At 36.0% G+C, this 14389-nt stretch overlaps 1 protein-coding gene and 1 long non-coding RNA gene across 3 annotated transcripts; both read right to left on the bottom strand.

Annotated features, from left to right (window-relative positions):
- Positions 1–226: 226 nt before the first annotated feature.
- On the bottom strand, positions 227–2826 carry LOC129294235 (uncharacterized). Of its 2 annotated transcripts, XR_008589330.1 has the most exons (3): positions 1070–2813; positions 810–903; positions 227–696 (listed from the first exon to the last, which is right to left on the bottom strand). It is a non-coding gene; the product is annotated as an uncharacterized LOC129294235 (long non-coding RNA). The 2 variants fall into 2 exon arrangements; XR_008589329.1 differs by having other exon boundaries at positions 810–2826.
- A 1266-nt stretch (positions 2827–4092) lies between these two features.
- Positions 4093–8652, bottom strand: LOC129294454 (acyl-CoA-binding domain-containing protein 1-like). Its single transcript, XM_054932842.1, has 6 exons — positions 7792–8652; positions 7075–7180; positions 6813–6925; positions 5792–5883; positions 4929–5026; positions 4093–4575 (listed from the first exon to the last, which is right to left on the bottom strand). The coding sequence occupies exons 1-6, from the start codon at positions 8292–8294 to the stop codon at positions 4405–4407; spliced, it is 1083 nt and encodes a 360-aa protein (XP_054788817.1). The 5' UTR covers positions 8295–8652; the 3' UTR covers positions 4093–4404.
- Between the last annotated feature and the right edge of the window lie 5737 nt (positions 8653–14389).

Below are 14389 nucleotides of genomic sequence, written 5' to 3'. Positions count from 1 at the left end.
GTACTTGTTCTGCACTTTCCTCATTGTACCTTGTTGTTTGTTCTCCACATTTTAAATTATTAAAATCCGACAACACCTCGCAACAAGCTTAGCGACCAGACTTGGCTTCTATTTCATCCTGTCTTTACCTAGTGGCTAGTAGGTATACGACACGACGAGAATCCAAAATAGCAATGACAGATCTATATACAATCCATGCAACCTGTACCCCACACATAACATAAAATTTACAGAAGTCGCTCCATTTATAAACCATAAATAACGGGGCTTATTAGTGTAATGTATAAAAGCCCACATCTGGTGTACATTTTTATTCCCAATAACAAACAAAATGCAAAACAATATTCGCACACAACACAAGCAGCGTCTAGTGTACATACTGTCAGTGTGTGTGTGTGTGTGTGTGTTTGTTGTTTTATTGCCTCATTACATTTATTGCCTCATTACATACGCACACGCAGCGGCATAGGTACACTAACTCATCAATAATCACATCATGTCTCCTCGTACCCGAACAAAACATATCGAAGGAAGAGAGCGAGAGGAACACAGTTTATTTATTAAATGATTAGGAGCTTAAGGCCATCAATTTCCCTTGCCAGGCTTTCTTGTGTGTCTCGTGTTGGGTCCTGCATCATCATAATCCAGCTCAAACCCCTGGCTCAACAGCTTCCTCGAGTTCATCGTCATACCATCCTTCATTCGAAACCAAAGTATCAGCAGGTTAGAAGGGCAAGATCTATTCCTCATAATGTCACTCCTTTAATCTGACACCAGTTTTAAAAAAGATTAGCAGGAATATATTATACCTTGTCAAGCAAGTGGCGAGGAGGATGCAGGCTTTCCCTGAAACCTTCTACCAGGCCTGCAAGAAAAGGTCATCTGTCATATCTCGGCTAATGTCTGCACAAAATTTATTTACTGTTATATAAACTATAAAGAACTCAATCACCTGAAGCTGGGAAATGAAAATGAAGACTAGGAGGAGAATTGTAAGAAAATTTCTGGTCTTGAGAGCCATGGCTGATATGGTCCCTCTTGTTAATAACACACACACACAAGCACATACGCGGGCTTAGCTGTGGAGGTGCAGACCCTTTTACGCTTACTCAAGGGCAAGAAATGTGGCGATGCTATATATTGTCATAGTGGCCCCACCCAATATCAACAGAGTGATGATGAAAAGCATTAACTTGTAGGCTTTAGTAGTCCACAAACCATTAAGTCAACTGCACTATTCTGCATGTTGCATCAAAAAAGTATAAACAGGGCGATTGGTTGCATGTGGTGGACATTACTAATATTTTTCCCTGCATGGCTCAAAATCCAGCCACTTTCAACTTGGCAACTTTTTCCTTCGACACAATCTACATTTATACTTTCCTGATCATCAGTAAACTATCAGCTAGGCATTATAATTCATCCCATGTGCTTATCTACCTTCCTAGTTTCTTCATTTATTTCTACACGCCCACGTTTCAGTCTAAAGGAGGACCTTAGAACGGGAGATTATTTAAGAATTGCGAGATATTCGTCTAGTGGAGTTGGCCGACTGCAAAATCTTATTGCCTTTTAACATGACAAGAACCCAAGTTAGTCGTTAGGTAGTGGAAGCTCCTAAAATCCTTTCCTTGGCTTCAAGTTTTACGTGGTACCAGACACCACTTTAATGTTACGGTGCTTAGATCCCTTATATTTCATCTTTGGTCACTTTCTTAGTCAAAGGGTGGAGACAGACATGGTGAGCGGACTACAGAAGAAACCAAAGGGAGAGCCAAAAGAGGAGAATTGAATGTGGTTTCTGCATTTGGTTTACGAGTTTTGTACTTGAGAGGCTTCACTTCCTTGATTGTTTCTTTTTCTTCAAGCTCTCCAGGGAAACACTGGATGAAGCTAATGAGAGCACTTAGCGGAAAATTCAAGCCATATATGCGAACGAATACGACTTGCTGTTTATGGCAAATGCACAGTTGTCAGATGGAACAAGCAGAAAACTGCGAATTTTCAGTTGATATGACCAGAATTTAATAATGTGACTCGTATTCATGGATGAATGCATCTGATCACTATATATGGATGGTCAAAGTGGAGATGCTGTTCATTTTGGATGCTTGAACTGTGATTTCATTTTGTACATTTCCTCATCCTAATAGTAATACTATTTGATGGTTCCATCCAATAAGTGCTATGTTATGATATTGCAGTCAAAGGCTCAAATTCTAATTTCACGTGGAATGGTGTCCCGCCGTAGAAAATGGAAATAAATAAAAGAAGAAAAAGAGAAGAAAAGAATGGGGAAGATCTGCTGCATATCCACACCACTGCTTTATGAGATATAGATTGGTGGCAGTCATATCACACAAGTCTTAATTAGCAGCACAATCTCTGAACATTATTCGTTCTATCCCTTTTCTTCCCTCTAATTTAGGCGCATTCTTGTTGAATAACAATAATAATAATTGAGACTCCACTAATATATAGTTTGGAGAACCTACCTTGTCCCTTTCTTTCCTCGAACTAACTTCATGTGGCTACTTGATTTGTTTAGCTTCAAGGGAAGAAAAAGAATGTTCTGGGCTTGATGATGTAAAAGTCAGTCATCAGTCATTTCAATTTTTACATTTGTCCTTCATCTAATATTTGATCCTTGCACTACTTACATCTATGGGCGGTCCTGTGACTCTTTCAGTCCATTGCATGTATGTATCAGGGAAAGGCAAGCATCAACATTGGCAATGGCAATTTTATTTTCTTTCGCATCTTGAAAATTTTAGAAACCTAAGCTTGTATGCTTGAGATCATTTTTTTTTTCAATTAAGATATGCGTGTTTGTTATCATATGCTGCCATACGTTTTTTTTTTTTTGGGGGGGGTGTGGGGGGCTTAATATTAAAATTTATATTTTTGAAACACTTACAAGAGCTGCTTTGTGCAAGAGCTACACATGCTAGCTGAAATATATTTTGATAATTTTAAGCATGGCTCACCTCTTAGGGGAAAAAATCAAAAGTAATAATTGTCGCATATCCAAGAGAATATCAAATTATCAATAATGGGCAACGATCTGTTAGCATTGGGAAACACGAGGGGAAATAATGTTGGCGTGTCCAAATCTTGTCAAAAGATGGGCTAATGCCAGAGAGAGCAACAAGAAAATAACCCCAAATGATCTGTAGAAACAATGCTACTTGAATTTCTGAGTTTTGCTTCCTTCCAACGGCAAAATTTGCCAGATAGTCCGCCGGCTCCTTCGCTTGTCCACAAGCTTATTGATTCCCGTGACAGGGATTCAAGGAAACTTTCTTTACTTGTCGTTCCATTTTCCTATTTTCTTTGTTCTTTCTTTTTTATTCTGATAGAAACAGCAGGGCTTCCACTGTCACTTCCAACATTGCCTTCTTTCCCCCTCCCCTTTTCCTTTATCCGCATCCAAACGCATTTGACTAATTGGCTCCTCTTCAATTAGTAGCAACACCCTCGTTTAAATCCGTTTGTTTTTCCCATTTATCATCATTCCATGTCATCTTGTTTCAAAGTGGAAAATGGAGTGATAGAACTTTGAGTACCGTCCGAATCCAAAGGAGTGGAAGGTAAGTACAGAGAAAAATAGGGAACAAATTGGGGGGGCCGGGGGGTAGCTCCTAAAATTAATAACAATTTATTACTTTTAAAATTTTTCCCTAGTTTTTTCTTGTTATGTTTTCTCTCTCCTTTCCTTTTATCCAAACCAAGCCTTAAAACCTCTTGGAAGGGTAGTTGATCCACTCGATCACCGCAAGTTCAACTGTTCTTTTACAAAAAAAAAAAAAAGGAATTTTGAAAACAAAGAATATATACAAAATGATGAAAACATATATAGCATGATTAGTAAATGGACACGATGAACTCCCGGTCAACAGCTATGCCACCTCTCAAATGAAATATCAAATAAATAACCTTCAAAAGGAGAATAAGTAGAAGAAAGTGGAGGAGAGGGCGAAAAGGTCACTGCACCTTTTTTTTTTTTTTTTTCATTTGAGTTCTTCCACAACAATCAATAAATCATCAATCTACGTAATAAAATCAATAATAAACCACATTATTCACAAGTCATAAATAAAGCAATTCATCCTTCAGACTTGATGCAATTCACGAGAATGCGTGTCTAATTTCATGAACATTTTTCCATCAAATATAACGGAAGAGGGGAGAAAAGGACAAACATTGTGGGATCTGGCAAGGACAAGAATATATCAAAATCGAATTGATTATGAAACCATATCCTAGGGATGCATGGGCATATCCTGCAGTGAAAAACGTGAAGATGCCAGGACTTGGGCGGGCAAAAATAAGGGTTATATAGACATATACATCCGAAGGAATTTGCCAGTGCCAGGATCAGCAACACACCTAATAAACAATCATTTACTTCCCCACAGGTTGCATGCAAGGCCAGTTTAACTTGCAGATGTCACGTGACGAGCTGCCATCATCGTCCTTCAAATCTGGGTCTGCATTGTGCTTCACTAAACACTCCGCTATGGCTTCTCTTTCACAGACAACAGCATAATGCAATGGAGTTTGCCCATCATTATCCTTCCAAAACAGAAACCACAGAATAGACATGTGATGGTCGATAATTTCAATACGCAAAAAGGAACTTCAAAATCCAGTGATAGCTTCCAGATTATGCAACTTCTGCAAAGTGGGGCATAATGCCTCATGAAATCTATACTCTATCTCAATTTCTTAACAAAAACCTAATGACAATTCCATAACCCATGAAGCATACAGAGAGCACCATTTGGGTAAACTAAAGACATTTTCCGGTGCATTACACAGAGATTATGATCAGCCTAATTGTTTATGACTTATGAATAATGTAACTTGATATAACTTTTTATACTTGTATTTATTGAGTTGCAACACATACAGCAATATTAAAATACCTTGGCATTTACATCAGCATTCCTACAAACAAGCAGTTCTGTGACCTCAAGGTGACCACGATCCACAGCCCAATGTAATGGTGTCCGACCCTCACTGTCTGTATGCATTTCAAATGCACATGTTGAGAGAGAAAAACAAGTAAACTTACCGAAGTTGATAGGCAGTACCATAAACAGGAACATCATCACAGATGCTTCCCAAAGTGGCATGGAACGACATCACAGCAGTATCATTGGAAACTTGAAATGACTTCATTCTCATATGTTAAATTAAAAGAAGCATAAATGATTTGTACTATCCCATCAGAATGCAGAAGGCAATCTCATAGCATCTTCTGGTAAAATAACTGAGAGCTTTCAAAGTAAGGGACACCTCACTTTCATATGAATAAATAAAATAAAAAAGTAATGAAAATAATAAATGATTAATGGAAGGTATGAGTTGTTAGCTATCTATTTCCCTTACTATGAACTCATCTCTCCATTCTCCAAAACACAGCAGTGAAGTATCGGTCTCACACTGTCCCAAGAACATAGGCGAAAAAGAGACCACGAGGGAATAAAGATTAAATATTCAACTGCAGCAAGTAACTCATAATCCATTCCTTTCATGCCACATTAGCTATCAGTCAATCCTGAAGGATCAAGGATAGATACTGCAAATGCTAGACTTGTCAAGCAATGCTGCTAATATTCAAGTTGATGTTTCCTCACTTGATTAGTGATTTATCTCCTTAATCCCAAGCACAAGCTGTTTATGAGGGGCATGATCCATTTACCAACCAAGAGTACCAACTACTTATAGCACAAGTGAGATTATTTACTAAAAAAATTTGGCAGAGCAATAACCACATATAACCCACCCTTCAGATTCACTGAAACACCATCTTCAATACAATTGAGCAGATTAGTGGAGTCTCCCTCTCTGGCAAATCCATGAATTGCATCAATTTTTCTGAAAAAGATAAGGAACGAGACACATCTGTCAATGTTTTCTTCTTTCCAAATCTATGAGCTGCATCCACGCTTCTATGAAGAAAAGGTAGGCTTGCAGTGAAATACTCATCAAGAAAATAAACTAAGAAAAATGCAGGATGACTGATGAAATATGAAAGCAGAAAAGCAAAAAGAATTATAAACAAAATTCAAAGAATTAAATATAACGGAGGCTGATTTAATTCAAAGAAGTTAAAGTCAATGTAACATGACCAATCCCAACTCCATAAATCGACGAAGAAATAATTTTCATCATTCTTACAAGACATTCAGCTCGAGTGCTGAAGTGCATCCCAGTACATAAGGAAGCAAGCAAATTTGAGAGAAGAAAGAACTCTAGTTATGCAATTTCCCACCTTCAAGTACCTAACTTCTGCATATAACTGAAGATAACCAAAACTAATTTTTGCTGGAGAAAATAATTGAAAGGCTCAAGACTTCGTTTGTCAGTTACCACAAATCCAAATATGTGCGTGCACTCATCTGCGAGAATGTGTGTGTGTGTGAGAGAGAGAGAGAGAGAGAGAGAGCATTAAGAGGCATATTGGACCAAGTCAAAGCCCTAAGAATGATCGTGTCAACATAATCATGAGTTCATGGCTACAGGAGCAAGATTCATCACAATTAATTATCTTCCAATGCTGAGTGTGTTTAAAAAAACTTACAAGGTCAATTCCCTACATCAACAGAAATAACTGGTACAAGATGATGCAGAGAACAGTGAGATGAGTTGCACCATACATTTATAGATACAGAATCTGGCAAGGTTGGTGAACTTTAAGGTAAGTGACAGGAAATACCATACACATCAATGTAATAAAGTATTGAGGCATTGCCATCTTGATACATGCATCAAAACTCATACAACTTGAAGTCCAGGAACCTTACAAATCACTGCCAGCTTCCTCTTCATACACAAAAGTGCTGAATACAGGCCCCATTGGTCCCTTAGACTCTGAAGACCCTGAACTTGGACCAATACCATCTCCACTTTTGCTCCTCTGCCATAGACACATTAGGAGTTAGGTAAAGAGAAAAAAAAAGGAAAAGATGAAGTATGCAAGTAAATATACTGCTTTGATTTGGCATATGAATTCGTCCAAGTTGAGAAAGAAGACAAGTAGAGTGCATGAAACAGCTTATATCTCACCAAAGCCGCACCATCTAACCAGGTTGGGTAAAGCTCTGTCACAATATCAATATACTTCTGCATTGCATCTTCAGGAGGCATGGCACCCAATTTCTGCCATGCTTGCCTAGACACAGGAAAAATCAATCAATGAGGAGAGAAATAAGCCCCTAAAAAAAAAAAGAACAAGAAAAAGAAAAAGCAACGAAAGATGACTGTATACAATGGTCAATGGCTTATTAGAATGTATTCCGTCACATGATCATAATGCTCCTAAATTAACTAGTAGATCACTGCAGCACAGCACAGCTCTGGAAGAAGAAACGAACAACATAGAAAAGGAGGCAGGAGTTAAAATTCAAGAGCTATATGTTCATAGTCTTTTATGGGCAAGATCAAACCATCAAGATTACAAATTTCAGACTCAGTGGTATGAATTAGACACTCAGGGCAGCCCCCTATGCCCATAACTGCCAATGCTGCGATAACTTAAGTAGTAGTAATTAATTCAACCAGCCTAACATTTATAATTTTACGCATCAGGCGCTAAGTCACATTCGCACAAGAATTTTAAACACATCAAACAGCTCAAAAGACTCCATTATACAGTATGATCGTACCCCCAACACGCAAAGCAAACTACTAAAGCACTTTTTCTTTTGGACATTCGGCAACGAAACACTTGGAGCAAGTAAACAGTGTGTACAAAGGAAAAAAAGGCAAGGATAATTGTGCTACCATTTGGCTCGAGCCGTCATTTTCAGTGCCGAAGGCTGTGGCGTGCTACAGGGCCCTTCGGTTGCAATTTTGTACAGCCCATATAGCTGGAGCTGCACATCACTGGACACCTTCTGCGAGAAGCGATCCGCAGCGGCAGCGGCCACGAAAGCCGTTGCAGCACTGAAGGCCTCGTCCAATTCTGTACTTTCCACCCCCTCCCAATCATCGTCATTGTCGTCATCACCGTCCACACTTTCATTTCTCACGCTGCCGTGCTCCGCCATGACCGATTCAATCTCGTGGTGCTCGGCTTCATCGGCATCAGACCTGTGGACAAACGGTCTGGCATCGGGTTCTATTTTGCGCCGATTATTTACATGGTCGGTACTACTAATACTGCGGCGAGTTATAGTCAGATTATCGTCCTTGAATGATACGACGATGGATATGAGCTTAGCCAGGAGGAAAGAGAAAATGAGACCAAGAAAAATGGATTGGATAAGTGACTGCCACTCACCCATGGTGACGGACGTACGGAAAAAAGTGAAGGCGAAACCCTAAAAGAGCTTATACAATTGGGATTCGAGAGTTCGAAGGCACAATCAAAAACCCTATCTATAGAGAGAGCGAGAGATGGAGAGGATGAACCCTACGAATTGACGAAATTCACGTAGATTGCGAGAGTAATTTTCCAGCGGGAGGGAGAGAGAGAGACAAAGAGAGAGAGAGGAGGGTTGAAGAAAGAAGAGAGATGCGCCGGAAAGAACACCACCAAGTGAAAGAGAATTGGCGCCTGAGACGTTATGCGGCGTTTCGAGGAGTCCGTGCCAATTACGGCAAGCTCACCACAGAAGCTCCCAAGTATATCAAGTCACGGTTGCTATCGACTTGAAAGAGGAGGGGGGGGGGGGGGAGGCAATTAACATTTGCTCACAATTATTAACCTTTTTTTTAAGGGAGAATGACAAATAAATTTAAAAAAATTAATTAATTTAAATTAAATTTTAAAACGTTAAACTTTATGAATTTATAAATTTAACCTTTAATTTTAATACTTTATTATAATAAATTTACAATTTACATTTTAAATTTTAATCAAAAAATAAATTTAATTATGTTAAAATTTAAAAAATAAGTTACAAATTCATTATAATGAAATTAAAAAATTGAGGTTGAGCTTACAAATTTTTGAAGTTTGATATTTTAAAATTTAATTTAAATTAATTGATTCTCTTAAAATTTCTTTCTTATATTTGGGAGGTAAAAAAACAATTATTAACATTTTGACAATTAACAATAAAGTTAAAACTAAGGGAAGATGAGAATAAAAAATCTTTAAAATATACAAATGATGATTTATGAGTATTAAGAAATATGATTATTAATTTCTAATCCCAATAAACTTATTTGTTATTTTAGTTTTTTGTAAAATGACATGTTTGCCCCTAAGCTCCTCATCAACTTTGCTGTGGTTATAATAGATTATTTGATCTTCTTTTAATCGATCAGATTACTTTGCTCTTGAATGACTCTCTAATAAACAGATCAACAAGTATTCTTTCTTTTCTCCTTAAACTTTTTTTTTTATGTTGATTTTATAGTTCCATTGTTTTATTTTCCTGTGGTTAAGCAATAAGCAACCTTGAACTTGAAACGCTTGGCTTGATCAACTAAAGTTAGGGAGACAACCCATAAACAATTGAAAAACTCCCAAGTGACGAGAAAAACTACAAAGTACATATTGAGTGAGAAGAAAAGGAAATAAAGAAAATAGTAAAATATATGACAATGAGTGTAGAAAAAGGGGGAGGGGGAGGAGGAAGAGGCAAGCGAATAGGGAAATGGAGGAGTTATCTGGAATGTCGATGGTCAGGATTGATTCCCTAAGAGTGAAGGCCGGCTTCTTTATGATGCTTCCCAGAGCTTCCGTCTTCTCCTTTTCTGCCCCTTATATTAACTTGTTGCCACTGTCCTACCACTCCGATAGCTCCTTCATCCGTTATCGCATTCTCTTCTTCCACCTCAAGTCATCTCATTTAACATTTAAGAATTGAAACTTAACTCCAAATTCAGCAAAATTTACCCTGCCAACCATTTTGACCAATACAATATAAGAAATGCAAATGCATGGAGATTGAGATTGGGAAGCACAGGAAAAAAGCTATTTGATCGGATTCAACAGACAACCACCGTAGCAAAGTCAATAAGGAGCTAGGGGCCAAATATGTCATTTTGCAGGAGAAAAAAAAAACTAAAATGACAAACAAGTCTCTTGGGGCTGAAAAGTAATTACCACATCTTGCCATTTGTATATTTTCAAGTGTTTTATTGCTATTCTCCCATAGAAGGGAGAAGAGAAGACTTTTGGGCCAAAAAGATGGCTTTGCTTGATTTATTTCTTTAAGGACGAAAGAAATAAATACATGTTCCTTGCTTTTTAAATGAAACGACATCACCTAGGAGAAGTTATGTCATTTTATTTATATTTTAATTTTAAATAAATGGTGTCAAGCGGATAAATATTACTCCCTCATTTTAATATTAGAAGATATTTTTTAAAGTAATATTATGTTGAACAAATATAAAGTTTTTTCGGATAAAGTATTTTCGGCCTTTTCAAAGTACAATTAATCATTCGTTTAAAAAATATTTTTAAGTGAGGAGTGTAGTTAACTTCCTTTTTTTTGTTTTTGTTTTCGGTGGTGTTCGAAATGATTATTAACATCGACAATTAACAATGATATTAAAAATAAAAAAGGGGAGATTTCTGAGCAAATGCTGTAGCTTCACTTTGCTCGGTTACTTTGTGGATGAAATAAATAAATACTTGCCCCTTGCTTTTTAAATGAAACGACGTCGTCTAGGAGAAGTTATATTATTTTATTTGTGTTTTAAATAAATGATTTGATAAATGTTAGTTCCTCTTTTCAATATTATAAGACTTTTTTTTTCCCTGAAGTAGTATTATGTTAAAAAAATATAAAGTATTTTGGGCATTTTCAAAATACAATTGATAAAATTTTTCAAAAATATTTTGAAGCAAGGAGTGTAATTAACAATATTTTTAATTAAAACAGACTAATAAATAAGGGGTTAATATATAATTTGAATCCTGAATTATAGGTTTAAGAATGATTTAAATTCTAAACTCATATTTGGTATATTCTAAACTCTAAACAATTAAACTTAAGGCAATTTTGCCTTCATTGTTAAATTAAAACAAACATCATTACTTTTTTAAAAAAATGAGGCTTAATGTGCAATTTTCTTTAAATTTCACTCGTTCATTTTAATTTAACGATGGAGCAAAATTGACCCATGATTAATTATTTAGTATTCAAATTGTCCCTGAACCTATAATCTAAGATCCAAATGTTATATTAACCCTTAAATAAAGGTAGATATAAAAAGAATGTATAATTTTAAAAATAGTTAACAAACTCATTGAAGTGTGTATAGCTTGATTGAACATGACTTATAACTCTAAAGGGAGAAAGTAATTGCTAGCTCTATAATCTATATATATAATAGTAGAATTATAACATTCAGGAAAATTAATCATAGTTAGTTAACCTAATGATTTAGATTAGTGAGTTAATGAGATGTATGGCTAGAGGAGCCTAATTTGATATAATTATTATAATTTTAGCTCTAGAAGTGGGTCTGAATTAATGGCAGGCCACTCGAGCAAGGAAAGAGGAAGAAAAAGTGAAGGTTGCTCTATATGCCACATGCCGCGATGCGTGGTCAATCCACCATGATTCACATGGGCAAATTTGAACATAATGGGCCTCTTTGTGCCATGTGCTGCAGCGAAAAGCAACGTATACTGTGATGCATGGCCAAAATTTTTAATAAATCAATTCGCATTTTGAGCTAGAAAATAGAAGAGAGGAGGAGAGAAACATGAAGAGAACGTTGAAGCTCTACTAGGACACACACATTTAGACCTTTACGGATAGATTGAAGCTCCCAAACACCTCAGATGAGTAATTTAAGCCTTATTCTTCCTTTCTCTCCCTCATTTATGAAGATTTATGATAGGCTTAAAGTTGGAAGATTCATTTTTGGTCCATATAAGTATGGGTTCAATTTCATTAATTAAAATGAATATAATAGGAGTTATTTAAGGTATTAGAATATCAAATTGATGATTTTGAAAGTGGTTGGTTTATGAGAGCATTTAATATCCAAGAATCCACATTAATGAGGTAACTGAGAGAGGTTTATGTCCATTAATGATAGTTTAAAAAGTTATTAATGATAATGTGTATTAATGGAACTTAAAGAGCCCATTATGTATGAATGGGTAGAGGTTTATGAGTTTGGTAAAGTAAAGAAAATATGGAATTAATGTTGATAATTCCTTTAGAGCAGGATTGTGATGATACCCTTATGTATGATTGTAGTGTGATTTGATTTGGCACCATTCAAGTTTGAAAAAAGCTTTGGAAGTGTTTTGTGTGAGGGTTAAACCTCTAACCTCTTAAAGTTTTGAGGTAATCGGGAAAAACCTAATTTTATATAGTTGAATATTAATTGATTATTTATTGAAAATGAGTTAATTTGATACATGATTTATATTTTAAACCCTTGATGTAAATTTGCCACGGTGATATTGTGATAATGTGAAAAATGCTATGTGTACTCATATATATGTGTATATATATGCGAATCATAATAATGATTGGAGAATAATGTGTTACAATGTGTAATGATTGGGTAAGTGAGAAAAGTGAAATGAGTTATGATATGATAATGTGCATGGCATGATCATTGGCGGGAGTTTGCCTAGAGAGAGGAGTAGATTGATTTAAATTCACATGGTATTGGTAGTGATCGTTGGAATCTGAAACTTGCCTTGGTATCGACAATTAAAATTAAGAGGTAACCCTTGTCCTATGGTTGATTCGAGATTGTCTTACTTATTTTATTAAGGACTTGAACCTAACTAGTCTCCACTAGTTTATGAGAAGGTTAGATTAGGGGTACGACACTCCATGATTGTTAGTTTTAGGAAAAACTGGATTACATAAGTGAGTGAGTTCACCATGGCCTGATAGCTCCTCTCGAGTGGAAGGCTGTATTAGTTTGTGAAAGACGTAGTCACGTGATAGCCACCTATTTTATGTCAGAAGTAACGAGAGGGTGTAAGGTAAGTCCAACCATATAGTTCTTAGTTTTATGGTCCGGCATGTATTAGGGGCGCATGTTTGTTATTATTGTGACCCCGTGTTATGCTTTGCATAATAATATGACATTATGTGTTGTGGGCCCAGTCATATGATTATTAGTTTCATAAACCATGGCCAAGTATTTATATGTGATATCTGTGTATCTATCTAATTGCATCTATTTACAATTAATATGCAACTGTATAGGTTAGGTGAAACTTGATAACTAAGTGGTTATATTCACCCTTCAATTTTTAATATTTAAAGGCCTAGCTTATCGGATTTGAGTTGGGAAAAACACACAGAGGCTTAGAATTATGGAGTAATCCTTCAGATGCCTCCTTTTTGTTGTTTCATGTGTATATGCTAGGGTATTTGCCAACTAGGATCATTTGACATTATTTTTGCACTACTTGTATTATTTTGTGCACAATTTTATGTATTTTGTGTCCTGGGTTAATGAGTTTTGATTGTAAACCTGTAGTTAGAACTAAAATACTTGTACAAATAAAAACATGTGTAAATTGAAAGATTTAAAATAAAAATGATAGTTTTATACAATGTTTTCCTCCCCCTTATGTTTTTGTGAAATATGAGGTTGAGTGGTAATTTTTGATATGTGTGTTTTTGATTGTGTGTAGTGCATTGCACGGATCCACTACAATCTATTGAGTATAGTTGGATGGTCAATGTAGGTTATTAACACGTGAGGTTGAATTGGGGCACCTTATTTGTGAAATTTTGTGAAAAAGTGATAAATAGAGGTTTTGATGTCCAACTTTTTATAGAAAAAGAATTTTATGATTCCTTAAAGAGATCGTACCAAGAACTTAGCATCTTAAGATGGGATGACTCCATTAGAGAAAGCATACCAAGAATTGATTAAGCTCTTTAGCAACCCGACTTCACTTCGAACTTGTATTTAGGATGAAATCACAATCAAACATACTCTTTAGACCTCTCTGACCACATACCATATCAATAATCTTAATTACCTTAATTAAGTATAGTTAATTAGGTTTAAATGTCTAGAATGTTACACCAAAACCCTTCATACGGTGCTCCTTTCTAATTCACCACTCTCTTATAGGGTGCTTTATTTGCTACTATTACTCTCCCCCTTCAAGTAAGTATTAATCCAATTGAACTGAGACACAGAGAAGAGAAAGGAGAGCAAGAAAGGGAGGGTGAAATAGAAAGGTTGGGAAAGGAAAGGGGAAGGAAAGAAGGAAAGGGAGAGGAGAGAGTGAAAAATATTTTTGAAAAATGAATTATGGGACTACTAACGTCAACAAATAAGGAAAATAACAATAGGGTGATAGGAGACTAAATTTATAAAATAGAGGGACATAATTGATCTTAAGTTGAGTGTAAAGTCTCTAATGACCTTTCGTGTACAGGTGAAAGGCAAAAATAACCCTTAACTTTAATTTTTTTTAATA

This window comes from Prosopis cineraria, unplaced genomic scaffold (assembly GCF_029017545.1).
Source record: "Prosopis cineraria cultivar Desert tree isolate PC_DT_omini unplaced genomic scaffold, ASM2901754v1 PC15, whole genome shotgun sequence".
Taxonomy (NCBI): Eukaryota; Viridiplantae; Streptophyta; class Magnoliopsida; order Fabales; family Fabaceae; genus Prosopis; species Prosopis cineraria.
The sequence above is the reverse complement of the archived record's forward strand: the minus strand, read 5'-3'. Positions and strand labels throughout refer to the sequence as shown.